General features: G+C 39.5%; 1 protein-coding gene across 3 annotated transcripts in view; it reads left to right on the top strand.

Moving 5' to 3' along the window:
• LOC148366077 (transducin-like enhancer protein 4) overlaps positions 1 to 24,569 on the top strand; it is a 57,884-nt gene that overhangs the window by 19,933 nt on the left and 13,382 nt on the right. Inside the window, exons 5-8 of one of the 3 annotated variants that reach the window (XM_088336481.1) lie at positions 9,035 to 9,097; positions 12,122 to 12,190; positions 13,274 to 13,475; positions 15,132 to 15,148. In XM_088336481.1, the coding sequence (XP_088192607.1) occupies positions 9,035 to 9,097; positions 12,122 to 12,190; positions 13,274 to 13,475; positions 15,132 to 15,148 (351 nt within the window). Of the gene's footprint in view, positions 1 to 9,034; positions 9,098 to 12,115; positions 12,191 to 13,273; positions 13,476 to 15,131; positions 15,149 to 24,569 lie in introns of all 3 variants that reach the window. The other 2 variants (XM_088336480.1, XM_088336479.1) reach the window with 2 other exon arrangements.

Genomic DNA, 24,569 nt, shown 5'->3' with positions numbered 1-24,569 from the left:
ACATAAATCAATGTAATATACATACAGTTAACAAATACTAATAAATACTATGCTCGTTTACTCACACGACAAACATCTATAGGTGGCCGGAAACACGCCTGTTACAAATGCACGCAATGAACAATCTTACTACGAGAGGGTGCTCTCATGGCACAAACGAACAGTAACCTGGCCTTTTTAACAATTATGCTATTAGTGTTGTGTTAGTGTTGTTGCTGCTGTGTTAATGCCAAATAACAGGTACTGTTTGGAAAGAAAAGTTACAATATATTATCAAAACACTCTTTCTGTGTGCCGTCTTAATCTGTAAATATCTCATGATACAATGCAGGCATGCGCATCTTATAGTCTGGTGCGGCTTATGTATGTCCAAAAGGTTTTTCTTTTCCAAGTGTCTTGGGTATGGCTTATAATCAGGTCCAGAAAATAGGTATTTTTCCAAGTCCCAATATAAGTTGAAAAACGCCAGACTGGAACAACTTTCCCAAATCTTGATCCTTGAGTGCTGGAGTCCTGTACCTTTTAATTTGTCATCCAACACACCTAACTTATCAAATCAGCATGCATTCGCCTTGTCACAATCGTAATACTCTGAATCAGGTATGTCATAGAACGGCGACTTCAAAAACTTGTACGACGAGACGGCCTCGAGAAGCAGGATGAGGGAGGCTTGGATTCATAGATTTCACAAACCTCTTGAAATTCACTGTATTTCCTACATTATAAGACACAACGGATCATAAGACGCACCTCCCAAAAATAACCTTTGTGATAATCTTTTTATAGATGTAACCGCGTTGTACGTGTCCCACCAAAGATCCACATTCACGCTGGACTGGATGATGAGGTTTTTATTATTACAGTTCTGCAAATGGATGAGTCACAACATTAGCTTTTTCTGCTGGGTCTGATCTCTTTGATCTCTTTGTAGTACTCTGGTTAAACTGACAACAAAGCATATCAAAGAGCTGTCTTTTCACTTTACAGAAAATACATTTTAGAATATCACAATACATTTATAAATCTTTGCATTTTAACAAGATACTTTTAACAAGAGATCGTATAGTGGATTTTTAACGTTTACAATGAATTCAACATGTTTTTCTTTACTCTGAATTTTAACCAACATCATCCTTTTTTTTAATGTATATGAAAAATAGGAATAAAAACAATAATGAGTATAAAAATGGGTACAATTTACCTGCAAATGGATGAGTCACAACATTAGCTTTTTCTGCTGGGTCTGATCTCTTTGATCTCTACAAGGGGAATTGAGATTTAGTAAAACAGAAACAAAACGAAAATAAACCTAAACAGCTTGACAATATCAATCACATTACTATGCATGGTGAGAGATTTGTCAGCTGGGGTTATAAAGTTTAAAATTAACTTATTTTGTGGAGCACCAAAAGATATGTCTTACCTTTGTAGTACTCTGGTTAAACTGACAAAACCCCGCCTCCCGGTCACATGTTAGAAGCCAAAACCAAACCCCACCCCATACCAGCAGATGGCACTGTTGGACTCAGCATTGCAGGACATTTACCAAAAACTATACACATATTTTAGCAGGAATTTCAATAAAATAAAAGTTATTATTACACCCGTTACATAGACAAGGTCCACTTGACCATAATGCACATGGAATTAGAACTACAGTAAGAGCTAGTGTTGCATAATAAATAAATACATTAAAATTTAAATTATTTATTTTATAAAACAAATTAACATTATGACACCACTAAAACAAACAACCCCCGCGACCCTAATAAGGATAAGCGGTACAGCTAATGAGATGAGATGAGATGAGATAAAACAAACAACATGACAAACCAGAAGAGGACACTCGAAGAGCACTCTATATGTTTCTCCAAGGCAAAACAGTTACCATTTGCAGTACCATTTAACAACAGTTAAAACAAGTGTACGTAATTTTGTACAAAACATTAGCATAAAAAAGTAATCACAATGCGTTTTATATTTACAGACAATTATTGTCCAACGCAAAACAAAAGAGGATTTGCAATGAGCGTTTGAATGTTGATGTCTGAGCTGCCGACGAAGTTCTGCGCTTTCCTTTAATTCCTTTTAGCAACACACAAATAACATATTAACCACAATAGGGCACTCAAAGAATGATTCATTTGTTTCTCAAAGGCAGAACAGTTGCTCTATGCAGTATAATGTAATTGTAACTATGCATTTCTTATATAATTCACCACATTTTCCATTCTATAGGGCACACTTTTTAATTTCTGGCTAGTTTGGGGTTTTTAGGTGCGCCTTATAGTGCGAAACATACGGTACATTTTTAGGGCTCCTTTTTGGTGGTAACTGGTCAGATAACTGATAATTATTCAGTCCATTGTAATGTAAATGTTGCCACTAAAAACATTAATCAGCATCAGACATTTACAGTTACACTTGATGAGATCCTTTGTCAGTTTTATAGCAAAACTTATTTGAACTCTACAAATGTCTTGTCGCTGTTGTATTGTGGGGGGAAAAACATAATAAGCGGCTAAAAACATCGTACAGAGACCCCTCGGTACTTCGGGCTTTGGTTATTGCTGGTTCACTTCTTCTTGGGTTTCGATTTTAATTACATTGTCTTTATTTTCATTGATATCAACGTATCGTGCATTGCGTTCTGCAGCAAACAGCACACAGCCTATGCTATTACGGGGCCAGGTTGTATGTGTGTGTGTTGGGTGGGCAAGACTGTCTGTGTTTGCGACTGTAAAAGGCTGGTGTATGCTGTCAGTGAAACAGTAGAGCCATTGCACAAGTCAATGTAGCTAAGCACTGAGATAGCTAGCTTTTAACGGCCTGTTATTGAAAAGAATAGCATCAATTAAATCGGACTCTGAAAATTCAATAGAGAGCAAAGAAATGGTGATCACCAGCAGGAATTCTGTGAATTGTTACTTGGTCCGGGGAGGGAATGAGGCGGCGGTGAGAAAGAAAGCAATCGCAGTGCTGCAGGTCCTCCCTACGTTAATGCCCAGGTGCTTCCAATAAATTCTCCGGTCTCCCGCTTCATGTTGCTGAGTTGACTTAGTGGTTGTCTTAAGATATTCCTTTGCAAACACGACAAGCTCCTCATCCCCTAACTTTCTTCTCGAGGTTTTCTCTTCAAGATATTCCTCAAATATTCTTCTCAAGACTTTCCCTCCCCAAGACAAACTCGTCAGGTTTTCTTTCCCAAGATTCCCCTCCTCGGCAGTCACGGTTCCGCTCTCCCTTCTCAGTCTTGAGTCTCATTGTTAGGGTTTGAATACATCCCTGTTTTTCGACTCCTTGTGACTTGCATTTGGGTCTGACATCACATGACTGCAACAAAAAAACTGGAGCCACAACTCGAGGAATCTTTGCAGAGACCTGACTTAATTCGAGGATACCCGATGCTACCGTGTAGCTAGCTACCTGCTTTCCAAATCGCTGTGTTAAACTGAAAGGAGAAGCCCTCCAATTTCGTTGTACTTTTGTATAGTGACAATAAAGACCATTCATCCATCATCCATTATCTGCACCGCTTATCCTCAGTATGGTTGCGGAGGTGCTGGAGCCCATCCCAGCTGTCCTCAGGCCGTGGGCAGGGGACACCCTAAACTGGTTGCCAGCCAGTTGCAGAAAGACCATTCATTCAACTGCAATTCTGTGTTCTGTTTTTTTTTTAATTTGTAGATCTATAGTTATTATTTTGTTACAGTGGTATACTCTCAGTCGGTCATCTCTAGGTAAATTTGACCCTTGGGGTCTTCTATAACGGGGCATCGCTACGTTTGCGGGGGGTTCCGGTCCCATGAAACCACGAAAACCGGGGGATTGCTATATTCCATATTGTTACATGAGACCCTCGTCAATCCAGGGGTTTACTGTACTGAATTCTCTTTCTGCGGTTAGTAAATTTTACACATCCATCCCCCTTTGAACAAAATTGAACAACAGCCATTGACGTTTTCAAACAACACTAAATAAGCCTTGATCATGTCTTAGACACGCTTTCATCCAGCAGTTTGACATTCTCTCCTGTGCCCTTTGTTCCACAATTCTGTCCTCCTGCCTGCCTATCACACCATCGTACACACACAAGCAGAGTCGGTCAGTCCGTCTCAGGGGAATGCAGCCTTCATCCAGCGGGGTCCATTAGGTGTATTAGCCGGCGGTGAAAAGCGGTGCTGATGTGATGCTTACAAAGCTCCGCGGGGGAGATGGACATTTGATCTTCTCTCTGACCCGATCTGACTCCGGGGCAGCTGCCTGGTTTCATTTATGGGATGTGAGCTGTAAAGGAGGGAGCATTGATGTTTTTTTTTTCCCCGACCCTTTCAAGCAACATCAAATTCGATAAGTTGTCAACAGTTTGCCCCTGCCATCTTGTTATTGCCTCAAGGCCACAGATCTCAAACTATATGTGGATTTTAAAGCCATTTTTTTGTGGATGTGGATTTTTGCAGGGATGTACACCTTTTCCGATTTTTGACGATATAAAATGTAATTAAGAAGACAGAAAATGCTTACCGGGGGATTCGAAACAAAAGACTGCATTGTAATTTGTGATATCAACAGCGGGCTTGAACCTATTGACGTGTTTTCAAAGATTGAATATTGCTTGAATTTTGAGTGCTTGTAGATGCTTGAAATTGTTGCCATGATTTTCAACAGTCTGCTTAAGAATGACACCAACTCTGCTCTCTGGTGGTTTCGCTTGGTCATTGCATTTCTTATTTTCTCGTGATTTACTGCAGCTGGCATTAGTTTGTACGGCATTGCCCTGTTTAGCGTCATCGCCCCCTATGGGTCGCGCTCAAACGGACAGGTGCATGCTACACCAAAACAGGGCACTATGAAATGTGTATCAGTGCAAGGATTACATAAGAATTATGGACACTTATTATGGGCCACGCAGAAAATTAAGATAGTGTTTCTCATTTGTAAATTATAATGAGAAGAACTTCCTGCAACTGAAAATGTAAGCTACCTATTATCGTCATTTTACCCAACACCTATATGGGAAGAGACATGTCTTAAAAACAAATATATTGTATTCGCGATTTAGTGCTAAGATTTGCCATGAAAAAAAGAAAAAAAAAAGAAAAAGAAAGAAAATAACAACATTTATCAAGCCACAACCATTAAAGTATACAATATTATTAAAGCAGTGGAAAATGTAATAAAAGATCTCAAAATTAAAAAATACAAACAAAAATAAAAGCTAGTTCATGCTCGTTTTGGTACATGTAATATCAGCAATTTAATTGTTAAATTTAGTCATGGTTGGTTGGATCGCTTAACCACTAGTGTTGAAGGGGCACCATTTCCTGTGTCTTGGGCAACTACAGCCTGGTCACGCCCATCCCTCTCAAGGCCAACATATGTTCCGACCTGGTTTCAAACCAAGAACCTTTCGCATGTTGGGCAAAATTGCTAACCACTGCACTATGGAAACATTATGAATATGAATTTTGGCCTAAGACTCTGCTGTATCATCTACTGCATGGGTCATTGAGATTTTTGTGAGAATTTTTTTTTTAAGTTCAGTTTAACTACTTTTTAAAATTGCCCAATAATTTATACATGTAAATCATTCAGAGAATTCATCTAAGACAGATGTTTAAGTGAGCCTATTTCAACCTTATTTCTAAGAATTACAATCAGGGATGGGTGCCACAAGGCTGTCCTTGCCCAAGACACCCCACAGGAAATGGTGCCTCTACAACCATAGTGGTTAAGGGATCTAGCCAACCAACCGACCAAAAGACCAACCAATAACAAAATAATAACACAATAATAACATAGTAACAACATGGTAATAGTAATTTATTTTAGAAATGCATATGAAACTGTTATCCCTTCATGCTAATCAGTAACAAAACTACTCTCAGCTTCAAAAAGGTGGGTGACCTCTGAATTATCTGCACAATTTTATCTGCACAACTACACAACTGTCTTGTAGTATTTTGTACTTAACCTTTTTTTTTTAGATCATCAGTTGATTTTTTGCCACATTTTCTTTAAATTCATCTAAAATCATCAAATCAATTGGTAAATTCAGTTTTAGTTTTACATAGATGTGTATATTGGATGGTGATTCTGCTGGAGTATCTACTGAAATAATATGGAATAGAAAATTATAGAATAGAATAGAATACAAAATCTAGGAGCAAAACCTGATAATTGTTTCATTATGACATGTATCTCATTGAGATCTGCTGTTGTATCTACTCCAACCTCCACAAAATTGTGCCACAGACCTTCCCAGTTTGCAGCATCGCAATGGAAATAGTTTTTCAGGTACACAGCAGTACGTCAGCATTTCCACAAATTCTTACAAGACGCAGGGCGTTTGATTGCGTGCGGCTTTCTGTCTTCTGCCTCGTTCCTTGTTTGCATGCTCACTGAGTTTAAATTGCACTTCTAGCACTTCCTTTGGGAAGCTAGATCAGGCAATTTCCTTGTTTAGAAAAAAAAAAACGCACCTGGCGGGGGCGGGCACGCTTTATAATCTTTAAAAGCCAACCCTGGGGTTCGGTAAAAACATCTGATGAATACAGAGTAGCTCGGGGAGGTGCGTTCCCGTCAATGTGTACGTGTTTGTGCATGTGCGTCCACTCTCCAGGCCTCTGGCGGCTCGTGTTACTGCTGATACCAACTTCGACTGCAACTTCACCTTTTTCAAGGTCAAATGCATGAAGAGTGGTTTAAGGTTCGATTTAAGCCCCGTTGCATTTCGATTGCATCGCACCTTCGCCTGTTTACCTTCAGTCAGGTCATGCCTCCTTGCTGATGATTGACGAGTTAAAATACGTCCCAAAGGCTACTCTGATGGAAGTGAGTTTTGGTCATTGAGTCACAAACTACATCAAGTAACTATGGAACTCTGTAATTGACGGTTTCGGTTTGGCTGACATCAGGTACTCTTGTTTGTTTGTGTATGTATTTCCAAGAAACTAAGCAATGTTCAAGTGTTGTTTAGTAAACAGTGGCAAAAGCTAGAAACACTCTTTTCTAATTAAAGAATAAGGGTTGAAGCTTTCATTTAATATATCCTATGACTATATAGTTACAGAACTAAATTACCTGTAGGCCTTTAAAAACGAGTTAATAAATTGCAAAACATCGGCTGAGAAACGTCTAGAATTAAATGTATTACCGTAATAACTGTATATCCACTGTGTATTCATGTGCAACATTTGGGTGTCCTCATAACACCAGTTAGTGTTATTTGGTCTCTGTATCATGTTCTTGACGTCAGGAACCATGTATCCTAAAAATCCAGAACCAACGGTTTCTATACCATCTTTGTAACATGATTTAGTGGGCTGCAGTTGACCACACTGATCGGTTATAAGCACAAAAAATTGGTTTGATTCATCTCTCGTTGTATCTTCCATGGCCAGAAATCCTTGCTTCCAACATAATAGTTGCACTGCTTGACGGGCAAATGCGCCTACCTGTGCAAATCACACAGATTTTTTTTAAAAACACACTGCTTCAAACCCCCAGTTCATGTTCGGTGTGACCGTAGTAGTGTCAGCAAAACACTAGCCTTATAAGCAAAGAATAATGAAACTTATATTTCTTTCTGTGTGTCCCTCTACCAAACGACTCATGACCTGGGACCTGTCCATGATTTGCTAGTTAGGATAGGTGGTTAGGTGGACTACTAGTTAATATGACCATTGACAAACGAATAACCCCGTATATGCTGTTTCAGAACATACGAGTAAGAACAGCAATGTCATTACGCAAAAAGATGTTGTTTTTGAAATTAATTTTTGACAATAAATACAGGAAGATTTAATTCATGTTACTCACCAAAATCATCAAAGTACCGTCTGCTAACATGGGGTGTCAAAGTCAAACTGACAGAGGGCCATATAAACAATCAGGGTACAAACCGAGGGCCAGACCTATTCAAAGTTGAAAACGTTCTGAACAATGCTCATTGAACCTTCTGAAAAGCTAACAAATATATTGCAATATGGTGATATAAATGAATATTTTCGAACACACATTTCTTTGATATAAAAGTCCCCTTAACGTGGACATAAAAGTCGGTATTATTCATACACCACCAGTAGCCCATAGTTTTAATTTTAGCAAAAGTTGGCTGAATTTACTTAAAACAAATAATTATGGCAATTATCAATCATTCTCTTAACTGAAATATATTTTTGTTTAGAATTTGATTGAAATACAAAAAAATAGAATGCAAAAAACAAGACTTTCTTCAAGGAGAAGTAACATACAGTCAGAAAACACAGCGATTCCGGGTGCATGATAAAATAATGGATGGAGATAATCTCAAAGGTTGTACAAAACATTCTCCCGGGCATCAACTTTGACAGGGTGAGAGGGTGTGGTCGTACGTGGCTTGTTAGAAGTATAGACTTACACTATATATGGATGAAACAACTGTAGTGTCTTTGCCATTAGGGCTGAACATAAAAGGTAAATATCCCAGACAAATCGATTTTGGGCATATTATTCGTCCATCTACTATAAATCCAGAGTGTATTGCGGCATAAAATATCCTGGATGAAGGAAAATTCGCTTAATACATGTGATTATAGAACAGATTAACTTTGAAAATTGAGCGAATACTGCTTAGCATTGTTTCATCAAACACAAGGCATTACCAATCATTGTTCAAGACAGACTCGTCTTAATTCTCATCAGATTGCATGGCAGTTTATTGTTTCACTTTCTTTTCTTCCTCAATGTCATTTAATTCAACATAAAAGATGTATTTTGCTCGATTTACTTCTTCGAAACCACTCACTGTCAGTTTTGTCTCGCCATGTTAACCTGGCCTTTTCCTTCTGCCATCAGTCCCCAGCACTAATATAAAAGCTTTCAACAGCATATTATAAATCACATCCAACATCAACTTGCCAAACAGACTTTGATGAGACTTTACATGGCTATTTCCGTCTCGGAATTGACTAGATGGCAGCGTTGGTGGACCGTGCGTAGCAGGCGTCCTTATCCGTAGCTAGTGTTTACGTGCCCACTTTCTGTCTTCCAGGCGGAGATTGTCAAGCGGCTGAACGCAATCTGCGCCCAAGTTGTCCCCTTCCTTTCTCAAGAGGTAAGGTGGGGAATGGCTGTCGCTGTTAGTTAAGGAACTGGCAGAGTGAGGGGGAGGAAAGTGAGATTTGGTGCTCACATGTTCGCTGTGCACACACATACACACATGCAAAAACAGATTATCCTGGGTTTATCCCCCCCTCTACTCTGGATAGGCAGATCTGCTTGAACCTATTAAATGTCTCCCACAAACATATACAGGAAAGAGTGCGATTCCTGCTGCGAATGCGTACAGTGTTTTAATAGTAATACGTTTACTTTAGGGTGTATGCGTGCGTTTAGCCGATAAAGTCCTCCTCTGGAGGAATTGGACGCACTGGCGTATTTATGTGCATTTCAGCGGAAGGGCGGGAACAGCAGCAAGGAGTCGAGTGTGTACTCGGCAGCTCTCCTCCAGATTAGCCCTGGATTAGGAGGGTTTAAAGTGGATTAGAAATAATGGCATTAGACAGCGGTGCCGCCGCGAGGCCCGCGGAGGATGGAGGCAGCGAGAGGAAAAGAGGCTTTGACTGTTTTGTTAGGATTCGCAGCTACACTTGGCGACCATGAATGCGAAACGTGACACAATCGGCCTATATGCAGTGTCGGAAGGTGTTTAAGGAGACGGTTTTATGTAATGAGATTGGCCTTTCATTCTTTTGGGAGAGTTGCATTGTGTTTGCTCATTTTTATTTAGAGCAATTCTCTTCTTATGATGTCTAATAATAAGACCTGCATGCTCAAAGGGACATTCTGTAATATTTGACCATCTAAATGTCATTATACTGTGTAGTGCAACTGAAACAAGTGCTACAAAGCAAAAGGAGGAATACAAACTACTGAGATTCAAAGTGACCAATTTCACACCAGGTTTTGGTTTGTGGGTACTCAAAGCAGCAAGACCCCAGACAAATATGTCAGCTCCCTCTAGGTGAGCTTCATGTCATGTAAAATAAATTGAAATTTCTCTACCTACAAATATTTGAATAAAATGCACGTTAACGTGATGGTCAATGTATTTTATTTCACTTTGGAAGACTTTAAAATACTTTTTTTCATATGTATGTTTTTTGTGTCCCTATCTGTTTTTATGTTATCATTAGGATAGTTATTGTAAAGAATGATGAAAAATAACATGATTTGTAATGTATACAATTATTTTGGATTGTAAGAGAAATGGCTTGACTCTGGGTTAGATTCCGTTATCGTAAGCTTGATATAACCTGCTTACAGTATATCACAACTGGTCCACCTGACCAGTCAGGCAGATAGAGCCCTAATGTCCAATACTTTCTTTGATAGTGCAGCTGAAATTTTTTTGTTAGTGTCAAGTTTAGACAATCCTCATTCTGTAAAGTACTACCTTGTGCTTGATTAATACGCTCCTTTTGTTTTGAGACCTTAATGTTTATGCAAAGGATCTAAAAGGTACAGTATGTAACAAAAATGAGTACACTCCTCACATTTCTGCAGAGATTTCATCATTATGTTAAATTGAATTACAATGAACATAGCTTTGACACAATAAAAGGTAGTCTGTGTAAAGCTTATGTAGCGGTGTTAATCTATATTTCCCCTCAAAAAATTCAAAATACAGCCAATAGAAGCTAAACCCCTAGTAACAAAAGTGACACCCTAAAGTAAAAGTTCCTGAAGTTCAAAATTGTGTGTGGCCAATATGATTTTGCAGAACCACCCTAATCCTCCAGGCTATGGATTTCACCAGAGCCGCACAAATTGCGACCGAAATGCATACCTCAGTAGGGTTGCGGGAGTGCTGGAGCCCATCCCAGCAATCATCGGGCAGTGGGCAGGGGACACCCTGAACTGGTTGCCAGCCAATCGCAGGGCACACAGGGACAGACAACTCGCTTGCTCATTCACACCTAGGGACAATTTGGACCGGCCAATCCACCTGAAATGCATGTCTTTGGACAGTGGGAGGAAACCGGAGTGCCCGGAGGAAACCCACGCAAGCACGGGGAGAACATACAAACTCCGCACAGGAAGTCCGGTAGCTGGATTTGAACCCACACAAGGGGGTTCCTAAGACCTTAGAACTGTGCCGCACACGCGCTAACCACTGCGCCGCCGTGCTGCCCGCTTTTCAACTCCTCCATGACAATATGACTGAGCTGGGGGATATTTGAGATCTAGCGCTTCTCCACCTTCTGCTTGAGGATGCCCCAAAGATGTTCTGTTAGGTTTAGATCTGGAGACATACTTGGATAGTCCATCTCCTTAACCATTAGTCCGTTTAGAAAAGCCTTGGTCATCTAAAAGGTGTATTGGGGGTCATTGTCAGGCTCGAAAATTGCCCTCCGACCCAGTTTCTGGAGGGAGGGGATCATTCTCATCTCAAGTATTTTCACAGTACATGTTTGAGTTCATATTTTCCTCAATGAAATGCAACTCCCCAACTCCAGGTGCACTCATGCAGCCCCAAATCATGACATTCCCAACACCATGCATGACCTTAGGCATGACACAAATTTTTGTACTCCTTACCTGGTAGCCGCCACACATGCTTCACACAATCTGAGCCAAATAAATTAATCATTGTCTCTCTAGACCAGGGGATATCCTTTTTGTAATGCATGACCTTTGTTGACAAACTACCTTTCATTGTTTCAAAGTGATGTTTTTCTAACATTATAATGAAATCCCTGCAGAAATGTGAAGGGCATACTCACTTTTGTGACATACTGTACATTGTGTAATATTAAATCACTCTATGGCAATGTATTGCCTAATGCAAATAAAAAAGAGTGCCAAATGAGCACAGCGTAAACAGCTAGATGCCAGACAAACATGGCGGTGACTACTAGGTAAGTATTTTGCTATATAAAAGAAATACAAATTTATCAAGCTATAAATATCCATAAAAAATCTGTACGATAGTTCATGTATTTTTGCCTATTATTCAAATCATTTTTTTATTTGTACCACTATGAGGCACTAAATATTACGCAGTGTCCCTTGACGAATTCCTGTTGTGATTTGAAATGTCTTTCACTAACTGCCATTTGTTTTCTCCAAGCATCAGCAGCAGGTGGTTCAAGCAGTGGAGCGGGCCAAGCAGGTCACCATGGCTGAACTAAATGCCATCATTGGAGTGAGTGTTCATCTCAATTGGCTTGCTTGTCAGGATGGGCAGTGTGCCAGAACTGTACAGTAAAGCCCTAGTTCTCGATATGACTAATCCATTCTGAAGGTGGGAATTGCAAAGTGAAATTGCCGTATAGTGTGAGATGGAAAGCTATAATAATTCATAGCCAATGCATTCCGACCCCCTGGTACCCAGGGTAAAAACAACAATTTTACATGCATATTAGTAATATAATAGTACATAGTAACTTCTACTTGCTGTGTTTATCTGTGTATAACATGCACTTACGTATAACACACACCCCTATTTTTTGATCAAAAACGGTGTAAAATCCAATGCCTTTTAATTTGTCATTGGTACTTCTGGTGGTCTAGTTGTTAGGATACGGCGCTTTCACCGTGAGACCAGGGTTCGATTGCATCCAATAAAATAGATTTTAAAACTTCTTCTTGCTTTAATCCCTTTCTTATTTTGAATAATAGTCCAGATTGTCGATTGATTTCGCCCATATTGCTTAGCGAGTTTAACGATTCATGTACCTTCTTCGTATTTCTTGATAATTCCATTTTTCTTTAGCAACACTGCAAGTCTTGGGACCTATAGGGAATAAATACAGTACAAAAAAAATACGATATTGTATTACCGACTCGCAAAATCTTTACGAAGCACACAAGTTTCTAAACTGATGAAAAGAGAAGAAACGGCATCATGGGAGGTGGTTCAGTCAATAGCATATCAGCATTTTCATGGTTGTGTGACGCCAAGCATTAGTGGCAAACATTTTATGTAGCGTCAATCAATAGAAGGAAGGCATCTTAGAGTGGTACCTTGTCATATGCACAAATACGGCATATTTGTACTTTAAAAGGTTTTTAGGCACGTAGAATAATTTGTTGTTGATGTCGTGTTGCGGGAAAAATGCCATAAAGAGAGATCGAAAAAAAAATCTTATTCCACACAATGAAGTGAAAACGTTAAGCGGGGTGGCAGTATTCTGGTGGTCTACTCTACAGAGATCTGGATTTCAAAGAATTTGGGATGTTGTCAATATTTTTTTTCTATATTTCTGTTTATGCGTGTTTGCATCAGCAGCAGCAGCTCCAAGCTCAGCACCTCTCCCATGGTCACGCCATCCCAGTCCCCCTCACTCCTCACCCGGGAGGCCTTCATCCCCCCCTCCCCCCAGGTGCCAGTACAGCCAGCCTGCTAGCGCTCACCTCGGCCCTCGGCCATCAGTTGCCCCTCAAAGACGAGAGGAAGCACCAGGACAGCTCTGAAGACCACTCAAGAGGTACCAGAATTCAACTCAAGTCATTTTGTCCCTTGAAGGTATTCCCAAAGACAAACATTTTGTATTCAATTAGGCACAGCACGAGTCCCCCCCACCCTAATTATGCAAATATGTCGCAGAATATTAAACGTGCTGGGGGACTCGAGAAATTTAGTCTTAAAGTTGACCGATTTTCTTGTTTCCTCTATCTCCGAAACATCCATCCATCCATTATCTGCACCACTTATCCTCAGTAGGGTCGCGGAGGTGCCGGAGCCCATCCCAGCTATCTTCGGGCAGTGGGCAGGGGACACTCTGAACTGGTTGCCAGCCAGTCGCAGGGCACACAGGGACAGACAATTCGCTCATTCATTCACACCTAGGGACAATTTGGACCGGCCAATAAACCTGACATGCATGTTTTTGGAATGTGGGAGGAAACCGGAGTGCCCGGAGAAAACCCACGCAAGCACGGGGAGAACATGCAAACTCCACACCGGAGGTCCGATCTTATGACTTCAGAACTGTGCCGCACACGCGCTAACCACTGCGCCGCCATGCTGCCCATCTCCGAAACAATCAGTGATTAAAGTGAACAGTGTTTTTTTACCACTCATTTTTGTTTGGAGAAATTTTAATTTTTCTTAACTTGTCGCTGGGGGCCTGGTGACTATTTTGTCAGAGTTGCGTGCTTTGAAAAGCTGCAAGCGGTAAGTTTACCTGCCGCCGTTTTAGTGTGAGTTCCTTCTTTGCCTTGTCCTCCTTTGAGGTTGGCAATTGAGGCTTTTCGGGGGGTTTCTTTTTCGCCCTGTGTGTCGCGGTTGGGATAATTATATCCGACTAGCTCCCCGTTAGCGTCGGGGCTGCAGAGGGCTTTCTGTTTTGATTGATCCCGGTTGGAGCCCTATTGCTGCCGACAGTGGTCAGCTAGCCATGTGTTGCCGTGTTTTTTTTCTGTGTGCCTTGGTTGATTCCCTTAGCGTTTAAGGCTGTAGCAGTTTTTCGTTGTTGGTTCCCAGTTAGCATGGCCACATTTCGTTGATCGGTCCGGGTTAGCCCCCTGTTAGCTTCCGTGTGTTATTTTTGCCAGTTATCTCCTTTTTGGCTGCTCGTCCATTGCTGTACTAGTACTGCAGCCATCTCCGACACATTGCCTAGATATTCCCGACAAAAACCACCAAAATTTGGCCTAAAACACTCATAACCTCTTTGAGTAATTAACATGGTAAACAATATGGTGATTGGCTTGCTAAGGTGTAGGCGTTCTCACATGACGTCACAGCTCAGGAAGTCATAATGTAGAGGGGCTGTCTTCAAAATGCGTTATCTGAAAATGAATTGGAATATACCAATGAAATATTTATAGACTTTAGAATTTGGGAATACCTTTAATGCATCAGTCATAAAATGAAAACCACTGTAACTGGATTTGCAAAAGTTTATATGCCCTCGCACCTGATAAAACCGATTTTCATTCAAAGCAGCACGGTAAATTACGTCACAGCCTTACCTTTTATAGCATCAGATAATCTTTAAAAGCACTGTCATTGCACAAATTAAGCCAATTAAGTGTATATTATTTGTGCGTTTCACATTAGGTTGGATTTGATGATTTACATGTTTTCATTCCGTTTCTATTTCTTTTTTTTTCCCCTCGCTGTCTGCTTGGTTCCTCAGAGAGAGATTCTGTGAAGGTAAGTCCATCTTCTCTTACTTTCTCAAAAACTTTTTTGTTATTTCCAGGTCCTGCCAGCCCCCTACACCCCCCGTCGACAAATAGTATTTTTACAGTGGGCTTTCCCAAATTTGATGCATATCATAGGTTTTCAGCACTAAAACACCACTTTCTGAGCCCGGGAGTTCCATACTTTAAATAAATATAAAATGATTTTTCTAAATAACAGACAATTATGTAAAACGACTATCCGTTTTTCTTATAGATCAAGCTTAGACCCAAACAACCAACATCAGTCATTTCTCTATAATACAGCATTCTAAAATGAAAATGCCTTTGTGGAAAAGAACGGTTAGAAATAAAAACAGAATTTGTGAAGCGTGATTTAAAAAAACAACAACTAAATTTTACGACAATATTATTTAAAGTAGGACATTCTTAAATATACAAATTATGAAACATTAAAATTATTTAAAATGTTTGAATAATAGATTTGAAAATAGTAAATGCAGATTACGGAATTAAAACCCCATAATTGCTTGCTTTTGGCAAAATAATACAATCTGGCACCACTTGTCGATGAAAATATGATTTTTTTCGACAATTTGTTAATGACCACCAGCCTTAGTATCATTTCTGGGTTAATAGATAGAGATAGAGAACTAGAGAGATAGAGAGAAACAGAGACCTAGAGAGAGAGATAGCACTGACTAGTACCTACTACTGGCATTTTTAGGGGCCAGTGTGTATTATTTAGCGCCTGATAGTACAAAAAATAACTTCATTACAAACTGCACGACACAATACAACAACATCTAGTGGTCAAATAATATACACTGGCCCTTTAGAGAAAAATTATGTCAGAAAATACATAGCAAGGAAATGTATCTAATGCCGGGGTTTCACATTTAAATGGACAAATGGCCAAAATTAAAAACAAGTGCTACACGATGAGGACCGGACTGATCAAATGTTCTTTGAATTTTTTTTAAATTACGTAAATAGTCTCGTGAACCTAATTTAACCTAATACATATATTCAAATATGATCAAATAAATAAACAAATGATTTCTTACAAAAAATATGTATTGAAATTAGCTAATTCTTTGACTTTAACATGATACTTCTATGCATTGTAAAACCTAAGAAAAATGAAATGTTTTTGAGTATAGTCTGTGACTCGTACACACTGCAGGAAGTAGCTTGCCAATCATATTTTTGGCCTGTTCTAATAATAAAAAACAATCATCTCAGGGGCTGTAGAAAATGTTCCCCGGCATGGGCTAACATTTTGAGTCACGGGCCTCATTAGTTGGAAATAAAACTGCATAGCGGCCGATTGATGTATTTAATTTCGTTAATATGCCGATAGTGAGTCTTAAATCTGATACCTCGGCAACACTTGAGGAAGCCAATCAATTTATTCTCGTTTGCATTTTTTTTGCACAAGTTATGTTTCATTGGTTTGTTTAAGTCAAGTGAAGTCATGTTTATTTCATTCAATTGGTTTTAAAACACTTTAAAACAAACAAATACATTGATTTCATTAGATATACAATTTTTTAATTAAAGGTAAGAGCAAAGTAATATCTACCCTTTTTACGTACCGTTCTACATTTGATTATTTGCACTGAAAAACTCAATGCAATCGGGCTACATCAGAAGTGTTTTATTTCACGAAATTTAATATATTTTTGAATAAAATTGATTGAAAAGAAGCAAGTACAGAAAAAAATAACAAGGTGTTTGAATGTTGGCCATGAACGCAACGAAAAATGTCATTTTTATGAAGGCAAACGAAGGGACACCGGATAAGAAAGATCAATAACAATGCATTTTATTAATGTTTATTACTTTTTTTCAACATACACAGTGTTTTCCATATCATTTTGTGAGACCATGGTGGGTGGGCAGTCTTGGTGGGTCCGGGCATGTGCCCAGGGGCGTGTCTGGGGGTGTGCCCCCGCACAAAACAAAAGAAAAAACCGACATTTTTTTGGTCTCATACAAAAATTGTAATACAGCACACACAATTTGAAATGATCCAAAAAACGTCTGACATATGGTAAAAACATATAAGTTGACCGGTATGTTGTGGTAAAGCACAACCTATTAGTGACGGGATTTCCGGTTCTTTTTGGAGAACCGGCTCTTTCAGCGACTCCCAAACGACTCTTAAGATTTTTTGTTGCTTTAACAGATATAATACCAATAACAATGTATCATTCTGCATGAAATGAATAAACAAAAAAATGATTATACTTGTATATTATACTAGGCTTTTATTTTTTTCACTATACAGTAAACTTTTAGCTAATTTAAACTTAGTAAAGTCAAGCAACTCAGAATTTCTGAAACTACACAACATAATAAAAAATATAAATATTAAGTCCTTAGTGCTATACAAAAACTTACAAGAACTTTTAACTATTTACAATTAAACTTCTAACTACTGCTGACTGAAACAACACTGAACCTCTGAAAAACAAGCAAAAATATAAATTAAAAGGTGTATAACATAAACAAAAAGATCATTGGTTTTTACTGAATGTTGGCATTTAGGAGCACAAAAGTGCTAAGTTTTGAGGGACTGATTCAGATTCGTCTGTCACTGATGGACAATGGAATTTTTTTTGTGAGCCATTAATGATTAAAATGAGTCTAAATAAGGATCATTTTAGTGCTTTGACTAATTTTTTAAAAGTTCTCTTTCGTTTGGAACATTTTTAAAACCAGTCCTGTGCTCAATGTGCTGCTCCTCCACAGCAGTATATGGGAAGGGAAAACACTGACATATGTCATTATCTCATCTCTCATCTCATTAGCCGCACCGCTTATCCTCATTAGGGTCACGGGGGGGCTGGAGCCCATCCCAGCCATCTCCGGGCAGTGGGCAGGGGACACCCTGAACTGGTTGCCAGCCAATCGCAGGGCACACGGGGACAGACAACTCACGCGCTTATTCACACCTAGGGACAATTTGGACCGGCCAATTCACCTGAAATGCATGTTTTTGGAATGTGGGAGGAAACCGGAGTGCCCGGAGGAAACCCACGCAAGCACGGGGAGAACATACAAACTATGCACAGGAAGTCTGGAGCTGGATTTGAACCCACGCAGGAGGTTCCCAAGACGTGAACTGTGCCGCACATGCGCTAACCACTGCGCCGCCGTGTCAGCATTATATCACATTATTTGTTCAATGATTTATTAGTCTTTTTCAGATTTTATTTTTATTTTTAAATTAAAATGTTTACCTTTTTGGAAAATGCTGCTGATAGATTTCATATCTATTATAGAAAGGAGCTAATGCCTCTTAAACCATAGGCACCCGTGTGCTATTTTTTTAAATCCAGGAGAGTGCAATTGTATTGACTTTAGCAGCACGTCTGTGACCTATATTCTAAGTCGAATAACATGGGGAAGGTGTGTTTTCTCAAAAGTTCTCTGGTTGATAAATGGTAGTCTGCAAACAAAGCTTTGGGAGTTGCGCTTAGCTTTGGCGACATCCAGTGGACATATTTGAGACAGTAGGTCAGGAGGCTCATTTTTATCTTGCTCTTTTCTCAGCATTGGCTCGTGGGCCGGATTATAACCATTAGCGAGCATGATCTCGCCCGCGGGCTGTAGTTAGCCCACCCCCGTTCTAATGTTTTTAATTCTGGCGTATTTTAAGATTCATAACTCTACAAACGGAGACAAAAAAGAGCAGCATGGTTAGCAAAAGGAAAAAAGCGTCAAGAGACTCAAGTTACAGCTTGTAGTAATTAGTCCCCTAAGCTCAGCCTTTTCCCAAGGCAAACGTTTGGTTTGTTGAATACTCAATGAGCAGATTAGCATTTCTTTATTCCAGCCGCCTGAGCACTAACAGTATGCAGATACACACATCATTCGCGTGCTGGCTGGTGTTTTGGAGTTGTGAGCGACTGGAGGAATGCTTAATATGTTTTCTCCTGCACCCCCCATGTAGTCGATCCTCCTCCACATACACAGCTTTGGGCACTGTGATGGAAACGATTAGCAGCAGGCGAACGTGCGTGTGTGTGCACGGGTGAGGTCTTCTAGAATCAGTAGCAAAAATAGGCAGACCAAAATGATGAATGCCTTTCATTAGTGCCCTACGGGAGATTCAACACATCCACGCAGACGCACACACTTAGAGATGCTCTTTGACATGGCGGCCAACAGTCACTTCATGAAACCAATAAGGCCCTTGTCAGCGGGTCTCCAGTTGCCTTGGCAACAGTCCACTGGGTACAATGCAAGAGCCTCTGTGGCTTAATGTCCTTGGTGTTCGTACCCTGTACAATGATAACACTTAACATGGGTGTGAGGGACCCATTTGTTGCACGTCGACCATAAAATATTGTTTTTGTGAGGAGGCGACAACTTCGTCTCTTCCGACTTTTTGACTTTACCTTCTCATTCAAAGGTTCGGGATTTATTTGCTATGGTTTGGTTAAAATATGGGAAACATGTATAAGTTGACAGTTATGCGATATCCGTCGCTCTTTTTTCCTGTTCAGAACACATGGTTGATAAAACATTTTCTTTTCTTTTTGTTAAACCTGAGAAGAACATTACAATTTGAAAATAATCTAAAAAGATGTTTAAAAAAAGATTTGTGATTAATTCAAGATCGTGATTCTATCTGAAGCAAATCGTAATGCCAAGGCTCCCCTACATATGACCATTCGACTTACGAAAAACGGTAGCTACGAACATTTTTTCAGGATGTCAAAAATATTTGGACAATGCTGTAAGTTAGATTTTGTATTGTGTTCACCTATATTTGAGTAGAGGACAGTGCTGTAGTGCTTCTTTCCGCCACTACTGGCGTGTGGCGCTGTGAGAGGTGACCCAGCATCCAACCTGAAGAAGAAATCCGGCTTCTACTTCCTGGTTCGTGTGTAATCATAATAACGTGTATAGTATCGCTAGCATCCTAAGAACATGTAAGTTTTTATTTTTTAATATCTCGTGCATCCATTCAATGTGGTTGGCGTAAAGAGCAAAGAAGAGGCAAGCCGTTTCTTTTGAAATGAAAGTGGAATAAGAAAGCTTGATGCGGTTGAGAAAATGGTCAGAACGCTTCTTTTCGGGCGCTTTCTACCACGGAGGAGGACCTTTTTAAGCGCATCTTCCAAAACTAAGCCGAACTTACCTTTATTTATGTTTATAGAGCATTTTATTTTCTGAAATGCTTATTTTTTAGTACAAAACAATACAGGTTAATTATACAAGCCTTTAACATACGTATATAAACCTTAAACATACAAAATATAACACCTGAAGCAACTTATGAACAAATTCAACTCCTGAACGATCGTCTGGAATCTCGTTCGTAAGTAGGGCAGCGTCTGTATTAGATATATTGATTTCTAAAACCTTCAAATAAAGCAAAAAAAGGATTGACTACTAAAATAGTACAAGCAGCAACAACTTAGCCGGTTTATAACCACTATTTTTACAAAGGCCCAGTTAAGAGTGTTTTTTTGATAACGAAACAGCAGCAACTGCTAAATTATTAGGTAAGTCACGGCCCCATTTTTGTGTTAAAGATTAGCTTCAGTTAGATAGAAAATGCATCTTTTATGCCATTCTTTGCTCCATTTTTGTTCCAATAACATCTAGTGAGTCACCCTCTAATAGTACTCTTTTTGTTGCACAGGGCAATATTTTATAGAACTTATTTATGTTATCATGATCCATTGCAGGCGTAGTAAAATACAGTGGCACTCCTATTTATGAATTTAATTGGTTCAGGAACATTTGTACCTTATTGTCACGGCTGTAAGGCGCACCCACCATAGCTGGTTCTGTTTCTTTATCGACTCCGGCTCATTGGGCGCAAGTGACTTGCAACCGCCTTACAACCACAGACAAGCATACAAGTATACGTATAAAAGCAGTGGAAGCAAAACTGAGTTTGGTTGTGGTTCATTTAAGTGTTTGTCACAAACTAAAACGGAAAAATATAACAAAATTGTAAAAATAAAAAGCAAAACTGAGTTTGGTACTCGCATTTTTTTACCATTAATCCTTATCCAACAGAGCTGTCAAAGTCTTCAGCCTCTATTTCCGACAAGAACTGCTGCGTCAAATCTCTATCAATTTATGTATCTCGGAAACTACTGTATTATGAATTTGGGTGAATTCAGAAAGCTTGTCATCTCAATTTTACATGAAACTTTTAAAGATGTTCAATGTGAGCACCATTGGTCACACGACACACATCAAGATGATAGTCGAATTCTTGCCAAATGCGTCCGAGCATTCATCGTCAATGGTTGTACCAGCTTCTGTTATATGTGTCTTCAGCTCGTTCACATCTTTTGGAACAGGGGGCACACAGACAATCATTTCACAAATCCCCACATAAAGAAATCGCATGGTGTGATATCTAGAGATCAGGGTCGCCAAGACATGACATTGAGATCATTCTTCCCAGACTGTCCAATCCATCTTTCTGGCAGTGTTGTGTTCAGAAACTGTCTAAAACTGAGGCTCCACTGTGCATGCGCCCTATCCTGTTGAAGTCACCCGACCCTTTTCCACTCAATTTAGCCATTGACCAGTTTTCCAGCATGTCAATGGCACCAATGACTGTTGCTCTTTCAAAGAAGAATGGTCAGTAGACTGCTTTCTTCGACATAGCACAAAACATGGTCACCTTTGGAGAATCTCGCTGATGCCCAAGAAGTTCATGTTTGATCTCAGTACACCATAGGCGAGTGTTTATTCTTGTTAACTGCCATTTTCATGGACATTTTCCTTATAGCTAAGCCGGTTGCCAAATCCGTCATCTTCCATCTTTTGTTGCTTTGCAATGCAAAAGTCACAAAGAGCTAGTTAATCACCTTCCTTCAATTGTTGGACTAACTGTGCTTGTAAGCCAGGGGTCTCAACTCACGGCCCAGGGGCCAATTGCACCCCCAATAATGATAGATTGAGGCCCCCGCCTTAATATGAAAGTTAAGGGGACAGTGCTTATCATTTATTTATGTATTTATTTATTTAATGCTTGTTATGTATTTATTTATTGTTTGTGCTTATTACTAGATGTCGCTGTATTTTGTTGTGCCACCAAAAACGAGTGCTAAAAGTACAACGGAAGACAAAATACGGATACTAAAAGTGACCAAAACGCACCTTATCACTTTTAAAAATAAGGAAAATAAGAAAATAAATAAAAGATTAAATGGTAAATGGTCTGCATTTATATAGCGCTTTTTAAGTCACTGAAGACCTCCCAAAGCGCTTTACAATGTGCTTCACACTTACCCATTCACATACAAACTCACACATCGATAGGGCCGACAGCCACACAAAGGTGTTACCTGCTCACCAGGGGCATTAGGTTCAGTGTCTTGCCCAAGGACATCAAACCAGCGACCTCTCGGTCCCAAGATGATCGTTCTACCTAAATAAAGCAGCCTTAGACTAAAATACTTTTCTCGAGTCAAGATTTTGTTGCTGTTTGAATTTGAATAAAAGAAAAACAGGACCAGAAAAAGACAAAAAAGAAAAGCGTGAAATGAAAAAAAAATGAAAAAAAGAGAAAAATGAAAAGAAACTTGAGAAAATTGATTTTTTTCGCTTCTGTCCTTTTTCTTTTTAATTCCTTTATTTTTTTTCCTCTTTTCTTTTTCTCACTTTTCCTTTTTTGCTTTCTTTCCCCCTACTATTGTTTTTATTCCTGTTTTCCTTTTTTGACTCCTTTTCTCCTTTCTTCCTCCCTATTTTTTATTTATTTAAAAACAACTCTTTTTTTGGTTTTACCTTCTTTTATGAAAAGCTGGGTAAAAATAGTTTTCCTTCGACTCATTTTTGGTTGTACTCCACATTACAGCGACATCTAGTGGACAAATATAAAACACTGTCCCTTTAAGAACAGCAGACTGTGTTTATCAGCACTCTTTTTCTGGAAAACCCCATTTGGCCCAACCTCACCCGGCTCCGAGCTTCAGCGGCCCCCAGCTCAATTGAGTTTGAGACCCCTGGTGTAAGGTGACATGTGCACTCGTCTTCTGAAGACACTTCAAACAGTTGTAGGACACTGAAGTTCCCGCCTGTCTCTTCTGATGGATTTACAGGGGCATTGCTGGAAAGCAATTCAAACTTGCTTAACCACATCTTCTGAAGTTAAATGGCGTCCCGTTCTTTAAACTGGGCATAAGCACCCATCCGTCATTAATTGAACATACCATCTCAATATGGACTTCCTCTCTGGTGGCTTCTTCAAGAATTTTTTGCGAGATGTATATTGAACAGTCCAGATTCAGTTTCTGCAAATGCAAGCACACTTCTGGTTGATTGAACGCCATAAATGGGTCTGAAAAGAAATAAACAAATTCATATCCTTACATAATACAACTTTAAAATAGCACAACTTTGATCTTACTACTATTTGTAGTTAAGGAGAAATGGGAATTTCAAATCTGCCCCAAACTTTTGGAACACCCTGTATAAGATTCTCACACACATGCACCAAACCTTGCTCCTCCCTCGTAGGCTTCTTGTCATCAACACCTGCATCACGGCAAAGGGCAGCGGAAAGGTTAGAAGCGTGAGCTAGCGGAAAGGTCGAGTTAAAGGTCCCGCTTTCCTTTTCTTTTCTCTGTTGGTCAGCCGAGGGTGAGGAGGGCTCCTCAACGCCAATCTAGAAAGGATGGGTGATCGTTTGTAAAGAGGGAGGGGAAAGAGTGCAATTAATGTTTATTTGGACTCCAGTTCAGCTGTTTTTTTGGGGGGAACGCTGGCACAAGCGTTTTTTTTTGGGTGTACCAGGCAACACAATACTAATAATATTGATTAAAAGCATCATGGTTCACGGATCCCTTGACCGCCTGGGCCGTGGTGGCCCCACTGAGGACCGCTCTCGGCTGACGGTTCCTGGCCTGTTTTTGGGTGGTGGCAAAGATGGCACCAGTATAATAAAAAAGAAAAATCATTAAAAAATAATAACAATTAAAAAAAAGATAGAATAAGTAAAATAAAGTATATATATATATTACAAATATAATTTATAAAAATGAATAAATATAAACGGAATCATAAAAATGTATAATTACAAATAAAAATATGTAATAATTAAACTAAAATGAAATGATCTGCATTTATATAGCGCTTTTCAAGTCAATGACTTCCCAAAGCGCTTTACAATGTGCTTCACATTTCCCAATAGCGGCCTTGTATTGCAGCCATGTAAGACGCTAACCTGCTTATTGGGGGTATTAGGGGTTCAGTGTCTTACCCAAGGACACTTCGACGTGTAACACGGACAAGCCGGGATTCGAACCGGGATCCTTTGATCCGAAGACGAGCGCTCTACCTCCTGAGCTACTGCCGCCCCAAAAATATCAGATGAAAATATAAAAAAACATTTGAGTGAAAATAGGGAAAAAAAAAATATACGTGTATATATATATTCCAAAAAC

The sequence above is a fragment of the Urocampus carinirostris genome, chromosome 5, assembly GCF_059441175.1.
Source record: "Urocampus carinirostris isolate Australia breed hairy pipefish chromosome 5, RoL_Ucar_1.0, whole genome shotgun sequence".
NCBI classification, from domain to species: Eukaryota; Metazoa; Chordata; class Actinopteri; order Syngnathiformes; family Syngnathidae; genus Urocampus; species Urocampus carinirostris.
This window is presented reverse-complemented; position numbering and strand designations above follow the sequence as displayed.